The sequence below is a fragment of the Schistocerca serialis genome, chromosome 1 (assembly GCF_023864345.2).
Source record: "Schistocerca serialis cubense isolate TAMUIC-IGC-003099 chromosome 1, iqSchSeri2.2, whole genome shotgun sequence".
Classification (NCBI taxonomy): domain Eukaryota; kingdom Metazoa; phylum Arthropoda; class Insecta; order Orthoptera; family Acrididae; genus Schistocerca; species Schistocerca serialis.
The window spans coordinates 110,464,112-110,483,988 of NC_064638.1; the positions used below are offsets into that span (position 1 = coordinate 110,464,112).

General features: G+C 44.1%; 1 protein-coding gene across 7 annotated transcripts in view; it reads right to left on the reverse strand.

Moving 5' to 3' along the window:
* Window positions 1–19,877, reverse strand: part of LOC126462885 (protein-tyrosine sulfotransferase-like) — a 970,604-nt gene that overhangs the window by 40,344 nt on the left and 910,383 nt on the right. For all 7 annotated transcript variants that reach the window (XM_050096112.1, XM_050096111.1, XM_050096113.1 and 4 more), the window contains one exon: window positions 16,673–16,926. In XM_050096112.1, coding sequence (XP_049952069.1) covers window positions 16,673–16,926 — 254 coding nt within the window. The remainder of the gene's footprint in view (window positions 1–16,672; window positions 16,927–19,877) is intronic.

Consider the following 19,877-nt stretch of genomic DNA (forward strand, 5'->3'; position numbering starts at 1 on the left):
AGCTTACTTACATTAGAAAATTTTATTTTATTTGATGAACCGATAGCCATTTAAAGGGACAGGGCTCTTATTTTACTTGTACTTGATTGAACTAGAGACGTTTAAAAATTTGGTGCTGGACTGTGATTCGAATTCGTATCTCCTCTTTCGAGGATCTGAATCTCTCGGAACAGTATAGTTCAGTCATTTCGTTCCTTTTCCCAAGACTGCAATCTTCTCTAGGTCTCCTCCAAAGGTAAGTATGTGGGTCTGAAACCTGATCCAGTACAAAAATATTCATAATTTCATTTCTAGCTTTATCAAGTGCACACCCACCTGCTAGTGAAAATTAAGGCGAAATTTCAATGTCTGTTCATGTGTTTCCAACAATCGCAACAGGTGTCGTTATTTCTGGTCAAACACGCACACATCTTACTGTTCATGAGTAAGCAACTGCTACTTAAACTATATTCGTGGATGCACGGTAGGTGTGCAGTTCGATTGTCGCTTAGGCACAAAAGTTTGTATCCTTATTTTAGATTCAGACACCTAGCGGCTCGTAAGAAAAACCGATACGTAACATTTGATTTTTCTTAGTTAACAATCGGATTACGTGTTGGGTTCGTATCTCCGTCACAGAACTTCACATCATGCACTTCATCTTTAAATGCATGCACACTTTGTTACTTCAGAATGGAGGTATATCAGACATCTTTCGTGGTTAGATAACAGGGACGAAAGGGTCTTAATAGGAGTCACGGTTTATTACAAAAATTGTCGTCTTTTATTTTCAAGTTTAGATTTGGTTACTGGTATGGGCCAAAATTTCGGTATTTCATGACTCATCAATATGATGTGATTAGATTAGATTAGATTACATTAGATTAACTCTTGTTCCATAGATCATGAATACGACATTTCGTAATGATGTGGAACGTGTCATTTTAATGAAAGATTTCTTTAAATACCCATGATTCAATTTCTTTATAACAATTTTTTACACTCTCTCTCATTGCTTTTTATTTATCTCTCTCTCTCTCTCTCTCTCTCTCTCTCTCTCTCTCTCTCTCTCTCTCTCTCTCACACACACACACACACACACACACACACACACATTCTTTTTTATTTTTATTTGTATGTTGTGCTCGACTATCGGCGAGGCACGAAAACGCGTGTGAATGACTTTCTTAGTTTTGAGTACACTTACGAAAGAAATATAAAAACAACAATGAGAGTTACTGATTTATGATGCTCAGTTTGCAGTCAGTTCTGAGTATTATTAGTAACTACGCTCCAGTCCCTAAACATAGTTACAGAAAGCGAATCAGACGCATTACGTATTCCAGGCCGTAGCAGCCGCGACATGGAGATACCAGCTATGGTCACTTCCCAGACCGCTGTACGATCACATCGGTTCGTCTTCTTCCTGCTGGTACTGTAACTGAGATTTGGCAACAAGGCAACGTATGTTTGGCAACTCTGTGTTCGACGAGTTACTTCCTGGTGTGCACGGAATTAAGCCTCAAAGTTCACTTGATTTTACCTGTCATTTCCATTGAATAATTTGAGTTATTATCGCTTAAAGGGTAACAAAAGATTGAAAATTTACGGTTTTCAGCCCAGGAAAGTCGTTGCAGGTAGAAACCGCAACTAATCTCGACCTTCAAATAGCGGTTTACGAGTTCGAGCTCCTATTGCCGTCGTAATAGGAAGCTCGGACCAATACCTCCTCCCAGCTCTGTGGTAACGTGCTGACCTGTGAAAAAGCGTCTGTTACGGTTCGCAGTTCCAGTCTCACTGACTGTAACCTTTTTATCCCTTCTGTGAAAGAGCTACAAGCAGTCAGATCAAACATCAATAAGGAAATCGCAAGAAAATGCTTTCAGCTCATAGTGCAATGTTGAAAAACTTACATTGCTGCACAACAGGTAAGGCCTCTTTCCGCTGCTGCCACGCGAATTTTGGGTTTCTAGGAATACGTAACTATATTTATGAATTGCCACATTTGCATACCTCTTGAGTATGACACAGCATACCAATTAAACACAGACCCAATCAAAACCTAAGTGAGTAGTATTTGACTAATTCGTGTCGATAGAGGCATGCTTGTGTACAGATACTTTCGTCGTAAGGTTATCATGGTTAGTTTTATTTCATTTCTTATAATACAGTGGACAATTTTCGTAAGGTTTCCTTTAGTGTTGTTAAAACAATAGTAAACATGAGAGAGAAATTAATCATCAACGATATATGCGAATTCTCTGATGTTACCTATGACAGTCTGACAATGCACATGCAGTTTATTGATTACATGCATGTAGAAAACTTGTTCTGAGTTAAAGCTGTCAAACAAAGTTTGAAGAAGAATAAAATATCACTACCACACGACGGCTAATGTAGAAAATACTTTTCTGACATATTATGGCACGATGCGCTCTCCCTGCACATCTTCGAGATGCATCTGCTGCCTGCTGTCTATTAAACCTGAATAGAACAAAATGTCACAGTAGTTAGCCCTTTTTCCACATGCGACTACTGTGGGTTGAGAAGTGGTCACAGTAGTTAGCCCTTTTTCCACATGCGACTACTGTGGGTTGAGAAGTGAAGGGAATTATGTTCAAAGTTCCATTAGATTGATACCTTCAGCAGAGAGCAGAATTGCGTTTTAAAAAATGTAGCACTGAATGTATTCGAACTCGCGACATCTTATCTATGCTACCAGCTGACACGTAGCTACATAAGCTCCAGAGCTCGGCAACTATTCCTCCAGAACTTTTGGATTCCACAGCACTGTGAGATTATGCATATGGCCAGGTCTTGACTTCTGAGAGACAAACAGTTACAGCTTTTCTTTTGGACTGAACGACGTTTTCTAGTAACAGATAGCGCAATAGAATAGCTCAAGTGGAAAGGAACACTTCCTATTTAAACTTCTGCATCCTACACTGTTGGCAGTTGTGTGTAGGTGGCAGTTTCTGTGATTACAAAATAGTCGAATGTATGCACTGGGTAGCCGAGGCAGCTAGTTCATGTTGATTCGGTCAACCAAGAAATGAATTTACTGAACATGCTGCAAATTACTACAGGGAGCCTGTGTGTCAGAATTCTCATCCAGTGTGGCGCAACTGCGTTACTATAGAAAAATGACTCGCAGAGAAGAGGATTTCGTGGTCTGTTGGACGGATGGTAGGTTGTTATACCTATGGTCTGGGTTCGATTCCCACTTCCGTCAATGATTTTAGATAGGGAGAGACAGATTCCATTCTCTCCTGGCTACACCAAGTGAAGGAGATATAATGGCTGCGTGGTCTGAAAATTCACATTAAAGATGATATTCCTTCTTTACCACGTAGACGGTAGGTTGAACCACAATAAAGTCTGGAGTGGCGACATGTAGAAACTCTATCACCAGTAACCTTTCTTATACTAGTTATTTATTTCAAGTGATGACACAAACGCTATGTATGGTCACAGGGCACTTATTCCATCTTTTATTTGAGCTTCTGTATGTCGGTAAAATTGGTTCTAAACTGGGAATGCAACTCAGACCGCCCTTAACGCGGAATTTGATCCCTTCGTGGCAATACAGCTCGGCTACAATTTGTTGTCTGTTCAAAACTGCAGATTCCTCAACAACTTCACATATTACGCGTGAATGGGATCGAATCCTGGCCCGGCACTAAAGATTTAATTATGTATTATCAAGCTCTATCAGGAGAACACCTATCTGCTGGTGGATAATAATTTTGATTTTTAATGTATTTTCATTCGTTGTCAACACTAACGATATCTGACATTTTTAACTCCCAGTGAGACACAGAACTATTTGCGAGATGACTGTAAGTTCAAGATGCTATTCTGAGCAGCTGGTGGAGAAAAATTCGGTAGCTGACGTCTCTTTGTGTGTAGTCAACAACGATATGTGTGGGGCTCTATTCCCAGTGAGCGCTGAACTCTTCGTCATATTATTTCAGTTCGTCGTGTCATTTAATGTTCATACATATTCTCAACTAGCTGCTCGTGAATAACTTTAATTTTTAATGTCATTTTGTGTTAAATAGTTCAAATGGTTCAAATGGCTCTGAGCACTATGGGACTTAACTTCTAAGGTCATCAGTCCCCTAGAACTTAGAACTACTTAAACCTAACTAACCTAAGGACATCACTCACATCCATGCCCGAGGCAGGATTCGAACCTGCGACCGTAGGGGTCACGCGGTTCCAGACTGAAGCGCCTAGAACCGCACGGCCACACCGGCCGGCCCCCACCATCTGGTATCAATGCATTACCCTATCATCACATTAAAGATGATATTCCTTCTTTACCACGTAGACGGTAGGTTGAACCACAATAAAGTCTGGAGTGGCGACATGTAGATGAGTAGGACACAAGACAGGACATAGATAATGTCCGTTTGACGTCAACAGTGTGTAACATTTTACTTTTTTTGAATAGGACAATGTTCCTCTCCAATAATTTTTAGATTAGTTACAATAAGCTTACGCTGCAAGAGAATTCGCTTGTATTTTTCAATATGTGGTCTGTTGTCGGTTTGAAGGCCTTCCATAACATCGGCAACGTAGTGCAACTCCACCGAGGGCTGTCTGGAGTAGGGTGGCGATAGCAATGTGAAAGTTGCGAGCTGTCGAAGACGATCTTCATATTCCTAATGCGATTAGGACATCGTATACTCTTGACGACGTTTAGCACCTGTGCAGTCAGTCACCCAATTTCAGAATTCATTTTGAGTAATCCTGCTAAATTCCCAAAATATTGTCTTTTTATATTGATGAGTAATATGGATAGTCGTCACGTTCATGTGCCGTCTACAACGCAAATTTAATGTTACTATCCTAGGAACTAACCTGCAATACGTTTTGTATTTCATAATCGGAACTATCTGCATTAACCGTCATCAGAGCAATGTCAGGGAACAGAATGCAGCAGTACCTTGCTACCTACTTGAGGACCTGCTTGAGTCGTGTTCTAAGGAAAGGGTAGTTGCTGGTTCACATTATATTACACTAGCGAGAAGTACCGACTTTTTCTTTTCTCTGCAAACATCCAGAACTAAATTCAGTAACTAAATGCTAAGAATATATTTGCATTGTGCCAACTCAAAGATCAATAGATATGGATATAGATATAGATACAGATTTTTATATTTAAAGCCATTCTCGTTCTGCGTTGGAATAAACATCATTCATTATCTGCTTGTTCTTGTTACGATTGTTATTGTCATTCTCTCACGCAAGAGTTTTCGCATTGCTATTTGGTATCGATGCACATGACGAGTGGCTATGAAAGAAGGGAATACTGAATGTTACGTCATGCAGAATACACTCATTTACTTCGGCTCCTCGTGATCTACGCTACAGGAGAAGTGAGATACATAAAGTTGACAATGTGAGGACAGACCTGGTAGCACAACTGTGCAACTACACAGTGTTACCAGATAAAATGGTGCTGCGGAATCGAAAGTGTAGTACGGACTTTGCCACAGTAGCAGACAGCTGGTAATTTAGGACCATGACCGTGGATTACACTTTGGTCAGTGCTGGTTAGAGTGCTGCAACTGTAAATGGAAGGCTTTGTTTGATAGTCTTATGCTGATGCTGTCTGAATAAATTATGCCATTGGATACAAAGCGGTTTAGTTTTGAGACCTAACCCACGAGGGGGGAAGGCACAGTGGTCTGCTTCACGAATTCCAAGCAATAAAACACAAAAAACAACCCAGGAAGGGAGACATGCATTTGGAATCTGTTCATCGTTACGGGGTCAAACAAGAGGGTAACATTACTGAAACAATGATCGGGCTACTTAGTATATAATAGAGCATACAGATTTCAAGGAGGAAACGTATGAAGACGCAGACTTCCTCGTTATCAATATGTGCGGCATATCTTTCGTGTTAACGAAAGTAAATTCCCGCTTTACCTCTTCTTACGTGTCAAATGAAATGAATGCCATGAGGAATAGAATATTTGTTGACTGCGTCTCTTCTTTCTTCCATCCTTACCAACATATTTCTTCATTCTCGTGGTAATCATGACATTCTATGTGTATGCTGCAAAAGATTACAAGTGGACAAATTCGACATCGAGGAGCAAAGCGTTATATTCAATTCGAATAAGCTTCCGGTGTATTTTTACTTCGTTTGTAGTTTTAGATGATTATGAACGTTACGGAAAATTATCTCACATGCTTTATGTTGAATGAGAAACATTGAATGATCCGTTTTGCTTTCCCTACGTTGAAATGATATAATGTCGGCGTCAACAGCCTTCTTCCACGCCGGAAGCTGAAACTTGTATGATTCTGGATTAATGATAATTGAATGTCTCATATGTATACATAGCCCACAAGGCGACGTCAGAAACCATCAGGGGAGAACGCCGCATAAAAACCAAACGTGCTGGCGCGTCTCCACTCTGAAGAACCGTATCGGAGAATCACGGCAAGCATTTCGCTGAAGAGCTGCCTCGTCAGAGAGCCTAGAAATGGCAGCGTCGTAGCAAGTATTTGTCAACACTCCGATAGTGCATTTACTTCCGGGTGTAGGTCGGCGTTACCTCGCTAAATTCACTTGACATTCGTTTTTCACATCGAAGACTCGTACGATATAATCCACTGCAAGATGACACAATTATGATTTAGGTTTTCAATGATTTCCCTAAATCGCTTCAGGCAAATGCCGGGATGGTTCCTTAGGAAGGGCACGGCCGATTTCCTTCCCCATCCTTCCCTAATCCGAGCTTGTGCTCCGTCTCTAATGACATCGTTGTCGACGGGACGTTAAAACAGTAATCTCCACCTCCTCTGTTCGTGTGTTTAAGGTTGCGTTTTGAGGCTCAGGCAACATCGCAGTGACTATATTCCACCTCTGGCAGCCAGTGTGTCGTTAGCTCAGAGGTTCCCTTGTGCGTTGCAGTGCTTGTACTATAAGACATAGCAGTTCGAATCACGGTAGAAGCCGCTGACTACAACCTTTTATTTTCCATTTTAATTAATGGAGTTGCAAACTGCTAGTAAAAATTTCTTATGCGAAATCTGAAGAATGCCTTTAAACATCAATCTTCGTCCGATTTCGACTTAGTAAATTAAGTTAATATCATGGATTTCTGCTTTGCAAATTCCAAGGTGCTTCACTGCAAAATAGACCCTGAAAAGATTCAAACCGACTGTCAACGATATAAATTTGAGCTTTGTTCGTCATATAGGTCTAACATGTCAGAAGGTTGTTTATGAAGTGCACATGTTCATTAATATAGTTCCCTTCTTCTAAATTTTTGCAATAGCATTTAACTGTAGACGTTTTCTAACACCGGCGTTAGCAATTCCTTTCCGTTCTCTGAAACCTTCAAAACGACAAATTTTTCTGGTTTAAATCTGATGATCTTAACTATCACTTCCGATCAACAATAAATACTTCATGAACTCCAAATGTGCAGTGTTCCTGCACTGCTACAGAGCATGTATTGCAAGGTATTCACACAGTTTATCGCATAGACATACCATAAGGAATGAAACAAGAACTGTAATACACTCTACACCACAGACGCTCACTCTGGCTTGGCGAAAACATCCAAACATTGACCAAAAGTTGCACAATTAATTGAGTTTGAAAGGAAAAGTAACGAGGTATGAAGCAGTTATAAATTCATCGAATGTAGTGAGGTGGTTTCATTTCGTCCAAGTCTATAAAATTAATTTCGGGCCATACTCAGCTCTTGCCGATTAATGTAATATAATACCCGCCTACTAATCAGGGCGTCTCTCTCCGTTGCTTTTGAGCGTGAATGGAAATTGTACAAATTTTCTGTGGAGCAACATTTAATAATAAAGCGTTTTAAATCATCAAAAGCGATGAGCGGTAGCAGGCGCTTTCGATAAAGAACGGGGGAGCGCAGCGCCGCTGCTGTCGCCACGGCCGCTGCCAGTAGCCAGCAAATGGATCCCGGAGCTTTGCCGCATACGGCGTCCAGAGGAGGACAGTCTGCAGGAAATCTGCCGCAAAATCGTTACTGGATAAAATTTTGATATCGGTGTGTCACAAAGCGAAATAGATTGAATCTGCGCTACCATTACATTCACGTCTTCAGCATTCAGACAGAAGAGGCTATAAAAATATTTTATGCCAGCTGCTCTCGATCCACTGACATTATGAACAGAAACAACGCTCGCTACCGCTAGACCACAGGCGTAATCAGCCTACAGTTTCTCTATCATGGGACAAGTTTTCCTCCAGGAAGTGCCGCAGTCTACAGTGTTGCCAGATTGTGCAGATAACCGGACTTAGAGAATTAGCGAGTTGGCCAGTTTTTTTGTCCCATGTCGCGATCGGCGCGGACTTAGCCTCTGAAGCGGCCGGCCGCCGGTCAAGTTTTATGTCAAAGAGTGTACGTCATTAACGTAAATCACCTGAAACCTAAAACCTCATCTTGAGACGAGTACTTCAAACCTGCTCGTTACAAATTCCAGTCGACTGTGTTTAGAACCAAACAACTTCGCTTGGTGTAAAACTTAACCCAGGGGAGCCAAATGGTGATTTGTGTCCATATTCCCTCGTATAAATGTCGAGTGTAACAGCTGCACTTCATCACCTGTGGGTACGACGCTACCTTCCTTTCTTGTTGCTACCCTCACTGGATACTACTATTTTCTTGCAATACTTCATACCCTGCAACAAACGCTCATGAGCAGCTGGCTTACAGATGGCTGCTGACACACACACACACACACACACACACACACACACACAGTCTGTTGCAGAATCATATTGGCACAAGGTCAAACATTAAGTTTCTGGAGAAACAAATCAGTATCCATCCACAAAAAGCCATTTTTGTCATATAATGGTATATCGATACACGACATCTTGGAAACAATAGATGCAAGGAAACAGCCAGATTCCGTCTCCCTAGTTTTCCGAAACGCGTTCCATACTGTGGCACATCTCGGCTGCTAACTATACTGTTGTCATACGGAGCATTTTCGTACATATGTGATCGAACAACTTAAATTGGAAGGAACACACAGAAAATGTTGTGGGGAAGGCTAACCAAAGACTACGTTTTATTGGCAGGACACTTAGAAAATGTAACAGACCGACTAAGGAGACAGCCTACTCTACGCTTTTCCGACCTCTTTTAGAATACAGTTGCGCGGTTTGGGATCCTTACCAGATAGGACTGACGGAGTACATCGAAAAAGTTCAAAGAAAAGCAGCACGCTTTGTATTATCGCGAAATATGGGAGAGAGTGTCACAGAAATAATACAGGATTTGGGCTGGACAACATTAAAAGATGGGCGTTTCTCGTTGCGACAGAATCTTCTCACTAAATTCCAATCACCAACTTTCTCCTCCGAATGCAAAACATTTTGTTGACACCGACCTACGTAGGAAGAAACGATCACCACGATAAAATAAGGGAAATCAGAGCTCGAACAGAAAGCTGTAGGTGTTCATTATTTCCGCGCGCAATACGAGATTGGAATAATAGAGAATTGTGAAGTTGGCTCGATGAACCCTCTGCCAGGCACTTAAATGTGATTTGCAGACTATCCATGTAGATTTAGAGAAGATTAGAAGCTCTTTTACGCTTCCGCCGGCCGGAGTGGCCGAGCGGTTCTAGGCGCTACAGTCTGGAACCGCGCGACTGCTACGGTCGCAGGTTCGAATGCTGCCTCGGAGGAGGAGGAGGAGATTAGTGTTTAACGTCCCGTCGACAATCTCAATGTAGACAAGTGTAATGTGCTGCGAATACACAGAAAGACAGATCCTTTATCATTTAGCAACAAAATAGCAGGTCAGCAACTGGAAGCAGTTAATACCATAAATTATCTGGGAGTACGCATTAGGAGTGATTTAAAATGGAATGATCATATAATGTTGATCGTCGGTAAAGCAGATGCCAGACTGAGATTCATTGGAAGAATCCTAAGGAAATGCAATCCGAAAACAAAGGAAGTAGGTTACACTACGCTTGTTCGCCCACTGCTTGAATACTGCTCAGCAGTGTGGGATCCGTACCAGATAGGGTTGATAGAAGATATAGAGAAGATCCAACGGAGAGCAGCGCGCTTCGTTACAGGATCATTTAGTAATCGCGAAAGCGTTACGGAGATGACAGATAAACTCCAGTGGAAGACTCTGCAGGAGAGACGCTCAGTAACTCGGTACGAGCTTTTGTCAAAGTTTCGAGAACATACCTTCACCGAAGAGTCAAGCAGTATATTGCTCCCTCCTAAGTATATATCGCGAAGAGACCATGAGGATAAAATCAGAGAGATTAGAGCCCACACAGAGGCATACCGACAATCCTTCTTTCCACGAACAATACGAGACTGGAATAGAAGGGAGAACCGATAGAGGTACTCAAGGTACCCTCCGCCACACACCGTCAGGTGGCTTGCGGATTATGGATGTAGATGTAGATGTAGACAACGAGGTCATTAGAGACGGAGCGCAAGCTCGGGTTAGGGAAGGATGGGGAAGGAAATCGGCCGTGCCCTTTCAAAGGAACCATCCCGGCATTTGCCTGAAGCGATTTAGGGAAATCACGAAAAACTTAAATCAGGATGGCCGGAGACGGGATTGAACCGTCGTCCTCCCGAATTGCTGCCTCGGGCATGGATGTGTGTGATGTCCTTAGGTTAGTTAGGTGCGTAGAGCCATTTGAATTTGTGATCGGCTCGACGGAAATTAGTCTAGGAGAACCAAGTGCTTATACCGAACGGTGAAGGTTCAGAAGGAATGAGACTAACATCGGGTACGCCCCGCGGAAGCGTAAATGGCTCAAATGGCTCTGAGCACTATGGGACTTAACTGCTGTGGTCATCAGTCCCCTAGAACTTAGAACTAGTTAAACCTAACTAACCTAAGGACATCACACACATCCATGCCCGAGGCAGCATTCGAACCTGCGACCGTAGCGGTCGTGCGGTTCCAGACTGTAGCGCCTAGAACCGCTCGGCCACTCCGGCCGGCGGAAGCGTAAAAGAGCTTCTAATCTTCTCTAAATCTACATGGATACTCTGCAAATCACATTTAAGTGCCTGGCAGAGGGTTCATCGAGCCAACTTCACAATTCTCTATTATTCCAATCTCGTATTGCGCGCGGAAATAATGAACACCTACAGCTTTCTGTTTGAGCTCTGATTTCCCTTATTTTATCGTGGTGATCGTTTCTTCCTACGTAGGTCGGTGTCAACAAAATGTTTTCGCATTCACAGGAGAAAGTTGGTGATTGGAACTTAGTGAGAAGATTCTGTCGCAACGAGAAACGCCCATCTTTTAATGTTGTCCAGCCAAAATCTTGTATCATTTCTGTGACACTCTCTCCCATATTTCGCGATAATACAAAGCGTGCTGCCTTTCTTTGAACTTTCTCTATGTACTCCGTCAGTCCTATCTGGTAAGGACCCCCCCAACGCGCAGCAGTATTCTAAAAGAGGACGGACAAGCGTAGTTTAGCCAGTCTCCTTAGTAGATCTGTTATATTTTCCAAGTGTCCTGCCAATAAAACGCAGTCTTTGGTTAGCCTTCCCCACAACATTTTCTGTGTGTTCCTTCCAATTTAAGTTGTTCGTAATTGTAATACCTAGGTATTTAATTGAATTTACGGCTTTTACGAGGGCAGTTCAATAAGTAATGCAACACATTTTTTTTCTGAAACAGGGGTTGTTTTATTCAGCATTGAAATACACCAGGTTATTCCCCAATCTTTTAGCTACACAACACTATTTTTCAACGTAATCTCCATTCAATGCTATGGCCTTACGCCACCTTGAAATGAGGGCCTGTATGCCTGCACGGTACCATTCCACTGGTCGATGTCGGAGCCAACGTCGTACTGCATCAGTAACTTCTTCATCATCCGCGTAGTGCCTCCCACGGATTGCGTCCTTCATTGGGCCAAACATATGGAAATCCGACGGTGCGAGATCGGGGCTGTAGGGTGCATGAGGAAGAACAGTCCACTGAAGTTTTGTGAGCTCCTCTCGGGTGCGAAGACTTGTGTGAGGTCTTGCGTTGTCATGAAGAAGGAGAAGTTCGTTCAGATTTTTGTGCCTACGAACACGCTGAAGTCGTTTCTTCAATTTCTGAAGAGTAGCACAATACACTTCAGAGTTGATCGTTTGACCATGGGGAAGGACATCGAACAGAATAACCCCTTCAGCGTCCCAGAAGACTGTAACCATGACTTTACCAGCTGAGGGTATGGCTTTAAACTTTTTCTTGGTAGGGGAGTGGGTGTGGCGCCACTCCATTGATTGCCGTTTTGTTTCAGGTTCGAAGTGATGAGCCCATGTTTCATCGCCTGTAACAATCTTTGACAAGAAATTGTCACCCTCAGCCACATGACGAGCAAGCAATTCCGCACAGATGGTTCTCCTTTGCTCTTTATGGTGTTCGGTTAGACAACGAGGGACCCAGCGGGAACAAACCTTTGAATATCCCAACTGGTGAACAATTGTGACAGCACTACCAACAGAGATGTCAAGTTGAGCACTGAGTTGTTTGATGGTGATCCGTCGATCATCTCGAACGAGTGTGTTCGCACGCTCCGCCATTGCAGGAGTCACAGCTGTGCACGGCCGGCCCGCACGCGGGAGATCAGACAGTCTTGCTTGACCTTGCGGCGATGATGACACACGCTTTGTCCAACGACTCACCGTGCTTTTGTCCACTGCCAGATCACCGTAGACATTCTGCAAGCGCCTATGAATATCTGAGATGCCCTGGTTTTCCGCCAAAAGAAACTCGATCACTGGCCGTTGTTTGCAACGCACGTCCCTTACAGACGCCATTTTAACAGCTCCGTACAGCGCTGCCACCTGTCGGAAGTCAATGAAACTATACGAGACGAAGCGGGAATGTTTGAAAATATTCCACAAGAAATTTCCGGTTTTTTCAACCAAATTCGGCCGAGAAAAAAAATGTGTTGCATTACTTATTGAACTGCCCTCGTAGATTAGACTGATTTATCGTGTGACCGAAGTTTAACGAGTACCTTTCCGCACTCATGTGGATGACCTCACACTTTTCGTTATCAGGGTGAACTGGCATTTTCGCACCATTCACATATCTTTTCTTAATCGTTTTGCAATTTGTTTTGATCTTCTGATGACTTTATTAGTCGATAAACGAGTGCAAACAACCGAAGACGGCTGCTCAGATTGTCTCCCAGATCGTTTATATAGATAAGGAACAGCAAAGGGCCTGTAACACTATCTTGGGGAACGCCGGAAATCACTTCTGTTTTACTGATGACTTTCCGTCAATTACTACGAACTGACCTCTCTGACAGGAAACCACAAATGCAGTCTCAGTATAAACAAACGATTTATCATAAAAGATTCAGCAGCACTGCGATATTGTTCGCTGACGATGTTGTTGTCTACTGAAAAGTATGGACGTTGGACGACGGTAACGAATTGCATGAAAACTTTGACAACATTTATGCTTGGGGTAACGAATGGGAACTTGCTTTATATGAGGAAGTTGGATAATAGTTTAGTTCCTCCGTCTCAGTTGAGTTGATAAAAATTCAGCTGTAGTGGTTACCGTTTTCGGGCTGACACGCCCATTCTCAAACCACACACCTTGCTATTAGCCGTAATTATTCACAGAGTATAGTGCCAAAAGGCAACAACAGCTTCTGTACAGCAAAGTGTACGGTGGGCAACAAGTACCCTCAATGATCTTTGCCTCTGTGTCCATTGCAGCTGACTGACACAACCAAGCTCAGTTTGTTCCAACGGACACATAGGCAAAGATCGATGGGGGTACTTACTGCCCACTGTATACCTCGCTGTACAGAAGCTGCTGATGTCTTTTGGCACCATATTGTGTGTATAATTACGGCTAATAGCAAGGTGTGTGGTTTGAGAATGGGCGTGTCAGTTTAGATGTTGATAAATGTAAGCTAGCGCATATAGCCAAAAGATAGAACCCGATATTAAGAGATTGGAGGTGAACCTTTTTCGGGCGTCACATCGGACAGGTATTTAGAAGTAACATTAGGAGGAGATAGGAAAGGGAGCGATCACGTGGATTTACTGTTAAGCAACGGAAAACAGACAACTTGGATTTTTGGAAGGATTCTGGGACAACGCAGTGCGTTTGTCTGTAGGAGACGCTAGTACGACCTCATGCTCATAAATTAAGGATAATGCTGACACATGGTGAAACAACGCCCTGGTTGCCGGTTTGCGGGTTTGAATCACCACGGGGTATGACCATCCAGTGCATCTGACCTGCGGTCGTCGCACGGTGACGCTGGCAGCAGTCCACATATGCATAGGTGTGTTGCGGCATGTTAGAGTACCATACAGGGAGTAAGTGTGCAGACGTTTTCAGACGTGCTGGTTGGTTGGTTGTTTGGGGAAGGAGACCAGACAGCGTGGTCATCGGTCTCATCGGATAAGGGAAGGATGGGGAAGGAAGTCGGCCGTGCCCTTTCAGAGGAACCATCCCGGCATTTGCCTGGAGTGATTTACGGAAATCACGGAAAACCCAAATCAGGATGGCCGGACGCGGGATTGAACCGTCGTCCTCCCGAATGCGAGTCCAGTGTCTAACCACTGCGCCATCTCGCTCGGTTTCAGACGTGCTAATGGTAACTGTGTTGAAAATGGCTCAAAGAACACATACTGATGACGTTACGAGGGGTAGGATACCAAGGCGATTGTATGCTGCTCAAACACAGCAGGTCGTAGCACGGGCACTCTGTGTGCCACAAAGTGTGATCTCAAGATTATGGCAACGATTCTAGCAGACAGGAAACGTGTCAAGGCGCTACAGTACGGTACGTCCACAGTGTACAACACCACAAGAAGACCGATATCTCACCATCAGTGCCCGCAGACGACCACGGCGTACTGCAGGTAGCCTTGCTCGGGACGTTACCGCAGCCATTGGAACAGTTGTCTCCAGACACACAGTCTACAGACGACTGAACAGACATGGTTTATTCGCTCGGAGACCTGCAAGGTGCGTTCCACTGACCCCTGGTCACAAGAGACCCCTTAAAGCCTGGTGTCAAGAACACAGTACATGGCCATTGGAACAGTCATCCCAGGTTATGTTCACGGACGACTCCAGGTATAGTCTGAACAGTGATTCTCGCCGGGTTTTCATCTGGCGTGAATCAGGAACCAGATGCCAACCCCTTAATGTCCTGGAAAGGGACCTGTATGGAGGTCGTGGTTTGGTGGTGTGAGGTGGGATTGTGACTGGTGCACGTGCACCCCTGTATGTGTTTGACGGAGGAACTGCAACAGGTCAGGTGCATCGCGACGTCATTTCGCACCAGTATGTACGCCTTTTCAGGAGTGCAGTGGGTCCCACCTTCCTCGTAATGGATGATAACGGACGGCCCTAACGAGCTGCCTTGAAACAGAAGGTATCAGGCGAATGGAATGGCCTGCCTGTTCTCCGGACCTAAACCCCATCGAGCACGTCTGGAATGCTCTCGATCGACGTATCGCTGCACGTCTTCAAACCACTACGACACTTAAGGAGCTCTGACAGGAACTGGTGCAAGGATGGGAGGCTATATCCCAGCAGCTGCTCGACCAACCCGTTGTGCGGCCTGGCATGGTGATCATATCCCATACTGATGTCGTGATACTTGCGCAGGAAACAGTGGCGTTTTGTAGCACATGTGTTTCGGAACGGTTTTCTCAATTTATCACCAATACCGTGGACTTACAGATCTGTGTCGTGTTTGTTGCCTATGTGCCTATGCTGTTAGCGCCAGTTTTAGTAGTAGTAGTAGTAGTAGTAGTAGTAGTAGTAGCTTCATTCATCCGTAGATCTCTTTTTACAAGGCTATAGAACATGTGAAAGAATTTACAAATTTAGATCAATTTAAAATAAACTAATTCGTATACACATATATTTACAGACTTCTAGTTAGAGACAATCATCAGATTTACTCCTGGTATACAATACTTTTTTTACAAATAACTTATTAAATAATGTAATGCCACATTGTTCACTCATATCTCACTATCTGTTCACACACTGTACACACATTGTTTCATAACACTTCACTCTCTCTCTCTACACACACAAACACACACACACACACACACACACACACACACACACACACACACACACACACACGTGATCTCTGGACCATTTTCTATACCGCAATTTCCCATTTGTTGCTATCCAGAAAAACTGAGTCAGCATCCCTCCGTAACGAATGAGATGTTGAGCTCAGAAAGAGGAAGAGGTGTAGTGCCACGCTGTGTGGGACACATTCTGCAATTATCCTTAATTTATGAGCATGAGTGTAGATTACTGTGTTCCTGGGATTGGACTACTCATCGGATACCCACAACAAAAGCCATGGTACAAATTCAGAGACTCACAGCTAGTCCGGCACTGTCCATACGAAAGTGCAGCAAACACGTTGGGGAAACAAAATGGTAATTCTTGAAAGGAAGAGGGCGTCATTCTCTCAAAATGTTATTGGAAAAATTCAGAGAACCTGTACTCAAGGAAAGACTGTACGACTATTAGGCTGCCACCGCTGCAGTCTCGCCTAGGATCACGAGAACGAGATGAGACAGAAGTAAAGAGACAGGCCCTCACTCAATAAGCGAACAGCATGGCACCGAAGATGGCTGATAGTGGTAGGAAGTAGCTCGATGTAGCCGCGCGGTACTCACTTGGAGAGGGAGACGCCGCCCGGCTTGTTGATGAGCTCCTCGTGGTGCAGCACGGACTCGTTCCAGGGCACGTCGAGGAACTTGAGCACGCGCGCCATCCACTGGCGAGGGTGCAGCACCAGCTGCTCGTACGGCACCATGAGGCAGCGCGACGGCCCCACCTCTCGGCACTGGCCGTGCATCACGTGCACCGCCGAGTTCCACTTGCCCAGGCACTGCCGGTAGCTCGTCAGGTCGAAGCCCGTTATCGTCACCTGCGGCAAGCGTTACCGTCGCTGTCTCACTCAACAAAACCATCATCGAAGCCAATTTCCCACTGATCAACAATAGGCAACAAAGCGCAGCTGTTAACAACAACAACGACGTACAGGGTGGGGCAAATAAAAGTGGCCTGGACGAGTGGGTACGATTGGACGTGAATTTATGGCAGCATTAATGGAGGAGAAAAAGACGTACGGTTACTTCCAACAGGATAGAGCAACTGCCCATACAGCTGGCCGAACCCTGGAGCACATTTATCCAATTATTATTATTATTATCGTATGCATCAATTACAGTAATACACATTTAGCAAAACAAAGAAATATATATATATAAATGAGCATGTGAAATTATACAGGGTGTTACAAAAAGGTACGGCCAAACTTTCAGGAAACATTCCTCACACACAAAGAAAGAAAATATGTTATGTGGACATGTGTCCGGAAACGCTTACTTTCCATGTTAGAGCTCATTTTATTACTTCTCTTCAAATCTCATTAATCATGGAATGGAAACACACAGCAACAGAACGTACCAGCGTGACTTCAAACACTTTGTTACAGTAAATGTTTAAAATGTCCTCCGTTAGCGAGGATACATGCATCCACCCTCCGTCGCATGGAATCCCTGATGCGCTGATGCAGCCCTGGAGAGTGGCGTATTGCATCACAGCCGTCCACAATACGGGCACGAAGAGTCTCTACATTTGGTACCGGGGTTGCGTAGACAAGAGCTTTCAAATGTCCCCATAATGAATGAAAGTCAAGAGGGTTGAGGTCAGTAGAGCGCGGAGGCCATGGAATTGGTTCGCCTCTACCAATCCATCGGTCACCGAATCTGTTGTTGAGAAGCGTACGAACACTTCGACTGAAATGTGCAGGAGCTCCATCGTGCATGAACCACATGTTGTGTCGTACTTGTAAAGGCACATGTTCTAGTAGCACAGGTAGAGTATCCCGTATGAAATCGTGATAACGTGCTCCATTGAGCGTAGGTGGAAGAACATGAGGCCCAATCAAGACATCACCAACAATGCCTGCCCAAACGTTCACAGAAAATCTGTGTTGATGACGTGATTGCACAATTGCGTGCGGATTCTCGTCAGCCCATACATGTTGATTGTGAAAATTTACAATTTGATCACGTTGGAATGAAGCCTCATCCGTAAAGACAACATTTGCACTGAAATGAGGATTGACACATTGTTCGATGAACCATTCGCAGAAGTGTACCCGTGGAGGCCAATCAGCTGCTGATAGTGCCTGCACACGCTGTACATGGTATGGAAACAACTGGTTCTCCCGTAGCACTCTGCATACAGCGACGTGGTCAACGTTACCGTGTACAGCAGCAATTTCTCTGACGCTGACATTAGGGTTATCGTCAACTGCACGAAGAAATGCCTCGTCCATTGCAGGTGTCCTCGTCGTTCTAGGTCTTCCCCAGTCGCGAGTCATAGGCTGGAATGTTCCGTGCTCCCTAAGACGCCGATCAATTGCTTCGAACGTCTTCCTGTCGGGACACCTTCGTTCTGGAAATCTGTCTCGATACAAACGTACCGCGCCACGGCTATTGCCCCGTGCTAATCCATACATCAAATGGGCATCTGCCAACTCCGCATTTGTAAACATTGCACTGACTGCAAAAACCACGTACGTGATGAACACTAACCTGTTGATGCTACGTAGTGATGTGCTTGATGCTAGTACTGTAGAGCAATGTGTCGCATGTCAACAAAAAAAAATGGTTTAAATGGCTCTGAGCACTATGGGACTCAACTGCTGAGGTCATTAGTCCCCTAGAACTTAGAACTAGTTAAACCTAACTAACCTAAGGACATCACAAACATCCATGCCCGAGGCAGGATTCGAACCTGCGACCGGAGCGGTCTTGCGGTTCCACACTGCAGCGCATTTAACCGCACGGCCACTTCGGCCGGCCCGCATGTCAACACAAGCACCGAAGTCAACATTACCTTCCCTCAACTGGGGCAACTGGCGGTGAATCGAGGAAGTACAATACATACTGACGAAACTAAAATGAGCTCTAACATGGAAATTTTTGTGTGGGGAGTCCTCAAGTGTAAGATATATCGCAACAACCCTCACAGTTTTCAAGAACTGCAGCAGAACATTTCACGATAGTCTGCAGCAATTCCAGCAGTCAAGCTTAGATCCGCCTTCAGGAACTTGCTGACCAGGGCCTAAATGTTCCAAGACATCTCCTTAACTGTTGGTACTGTATTTTCTTTCCTCCTATGTGTTTCTTTGTACTCAGGAACTCTGTTCTCCAAGCCACTTTTATTTGCCCCACCCTGTAGCACATGGCATTTTCTCACCACTTCCTATGAATACAAACATTTATAAAATAAAATGGAAACCCCACAACACACTAAGGCTTTTACTACATCGGTCTTCGGAAGTATGGAAGGATGCTGAAAGTTAAGTGCAGCGATAAGATTAAAAATGAGGTTGCCCTCCTCTGAATTTACATCAGTACTCCACAAGCTATCTGACAGTGGGTGGTGGGGGATACTTCTGCTACCACTAACGGTTAGATTCGAAAGGCTTTCTTTCGCAGTCAGAGATCAAAAGGAGTTTGCGTTTAATTTCGCTACGAAGAATGGCCGTAGTCCGACCTGCCAACAGCTGTGGATATCGTTCACACAACTAGTGAGATGTGGAGAAGAATCCTGGAAACTACCCAGCGAGATACGGTGGCTTCTTCATCCAGATAATTGTCTTAAGTTTCGCTGTAATGTACTGGAAAAAAAGGAATTGTTCCCGTTAATTGTGTACCTGACGGGAAACGAGGTTATCCCATGTGATCACGGCAAAGCATTTCAAACTTAAGTGTCCCTTCAGTTTCAATTGAACAACTGAATGTTGAGATCACCTTCAATCATAGAGAAGTTGACTTTTGTCCATGTACCGTAAACAAACAA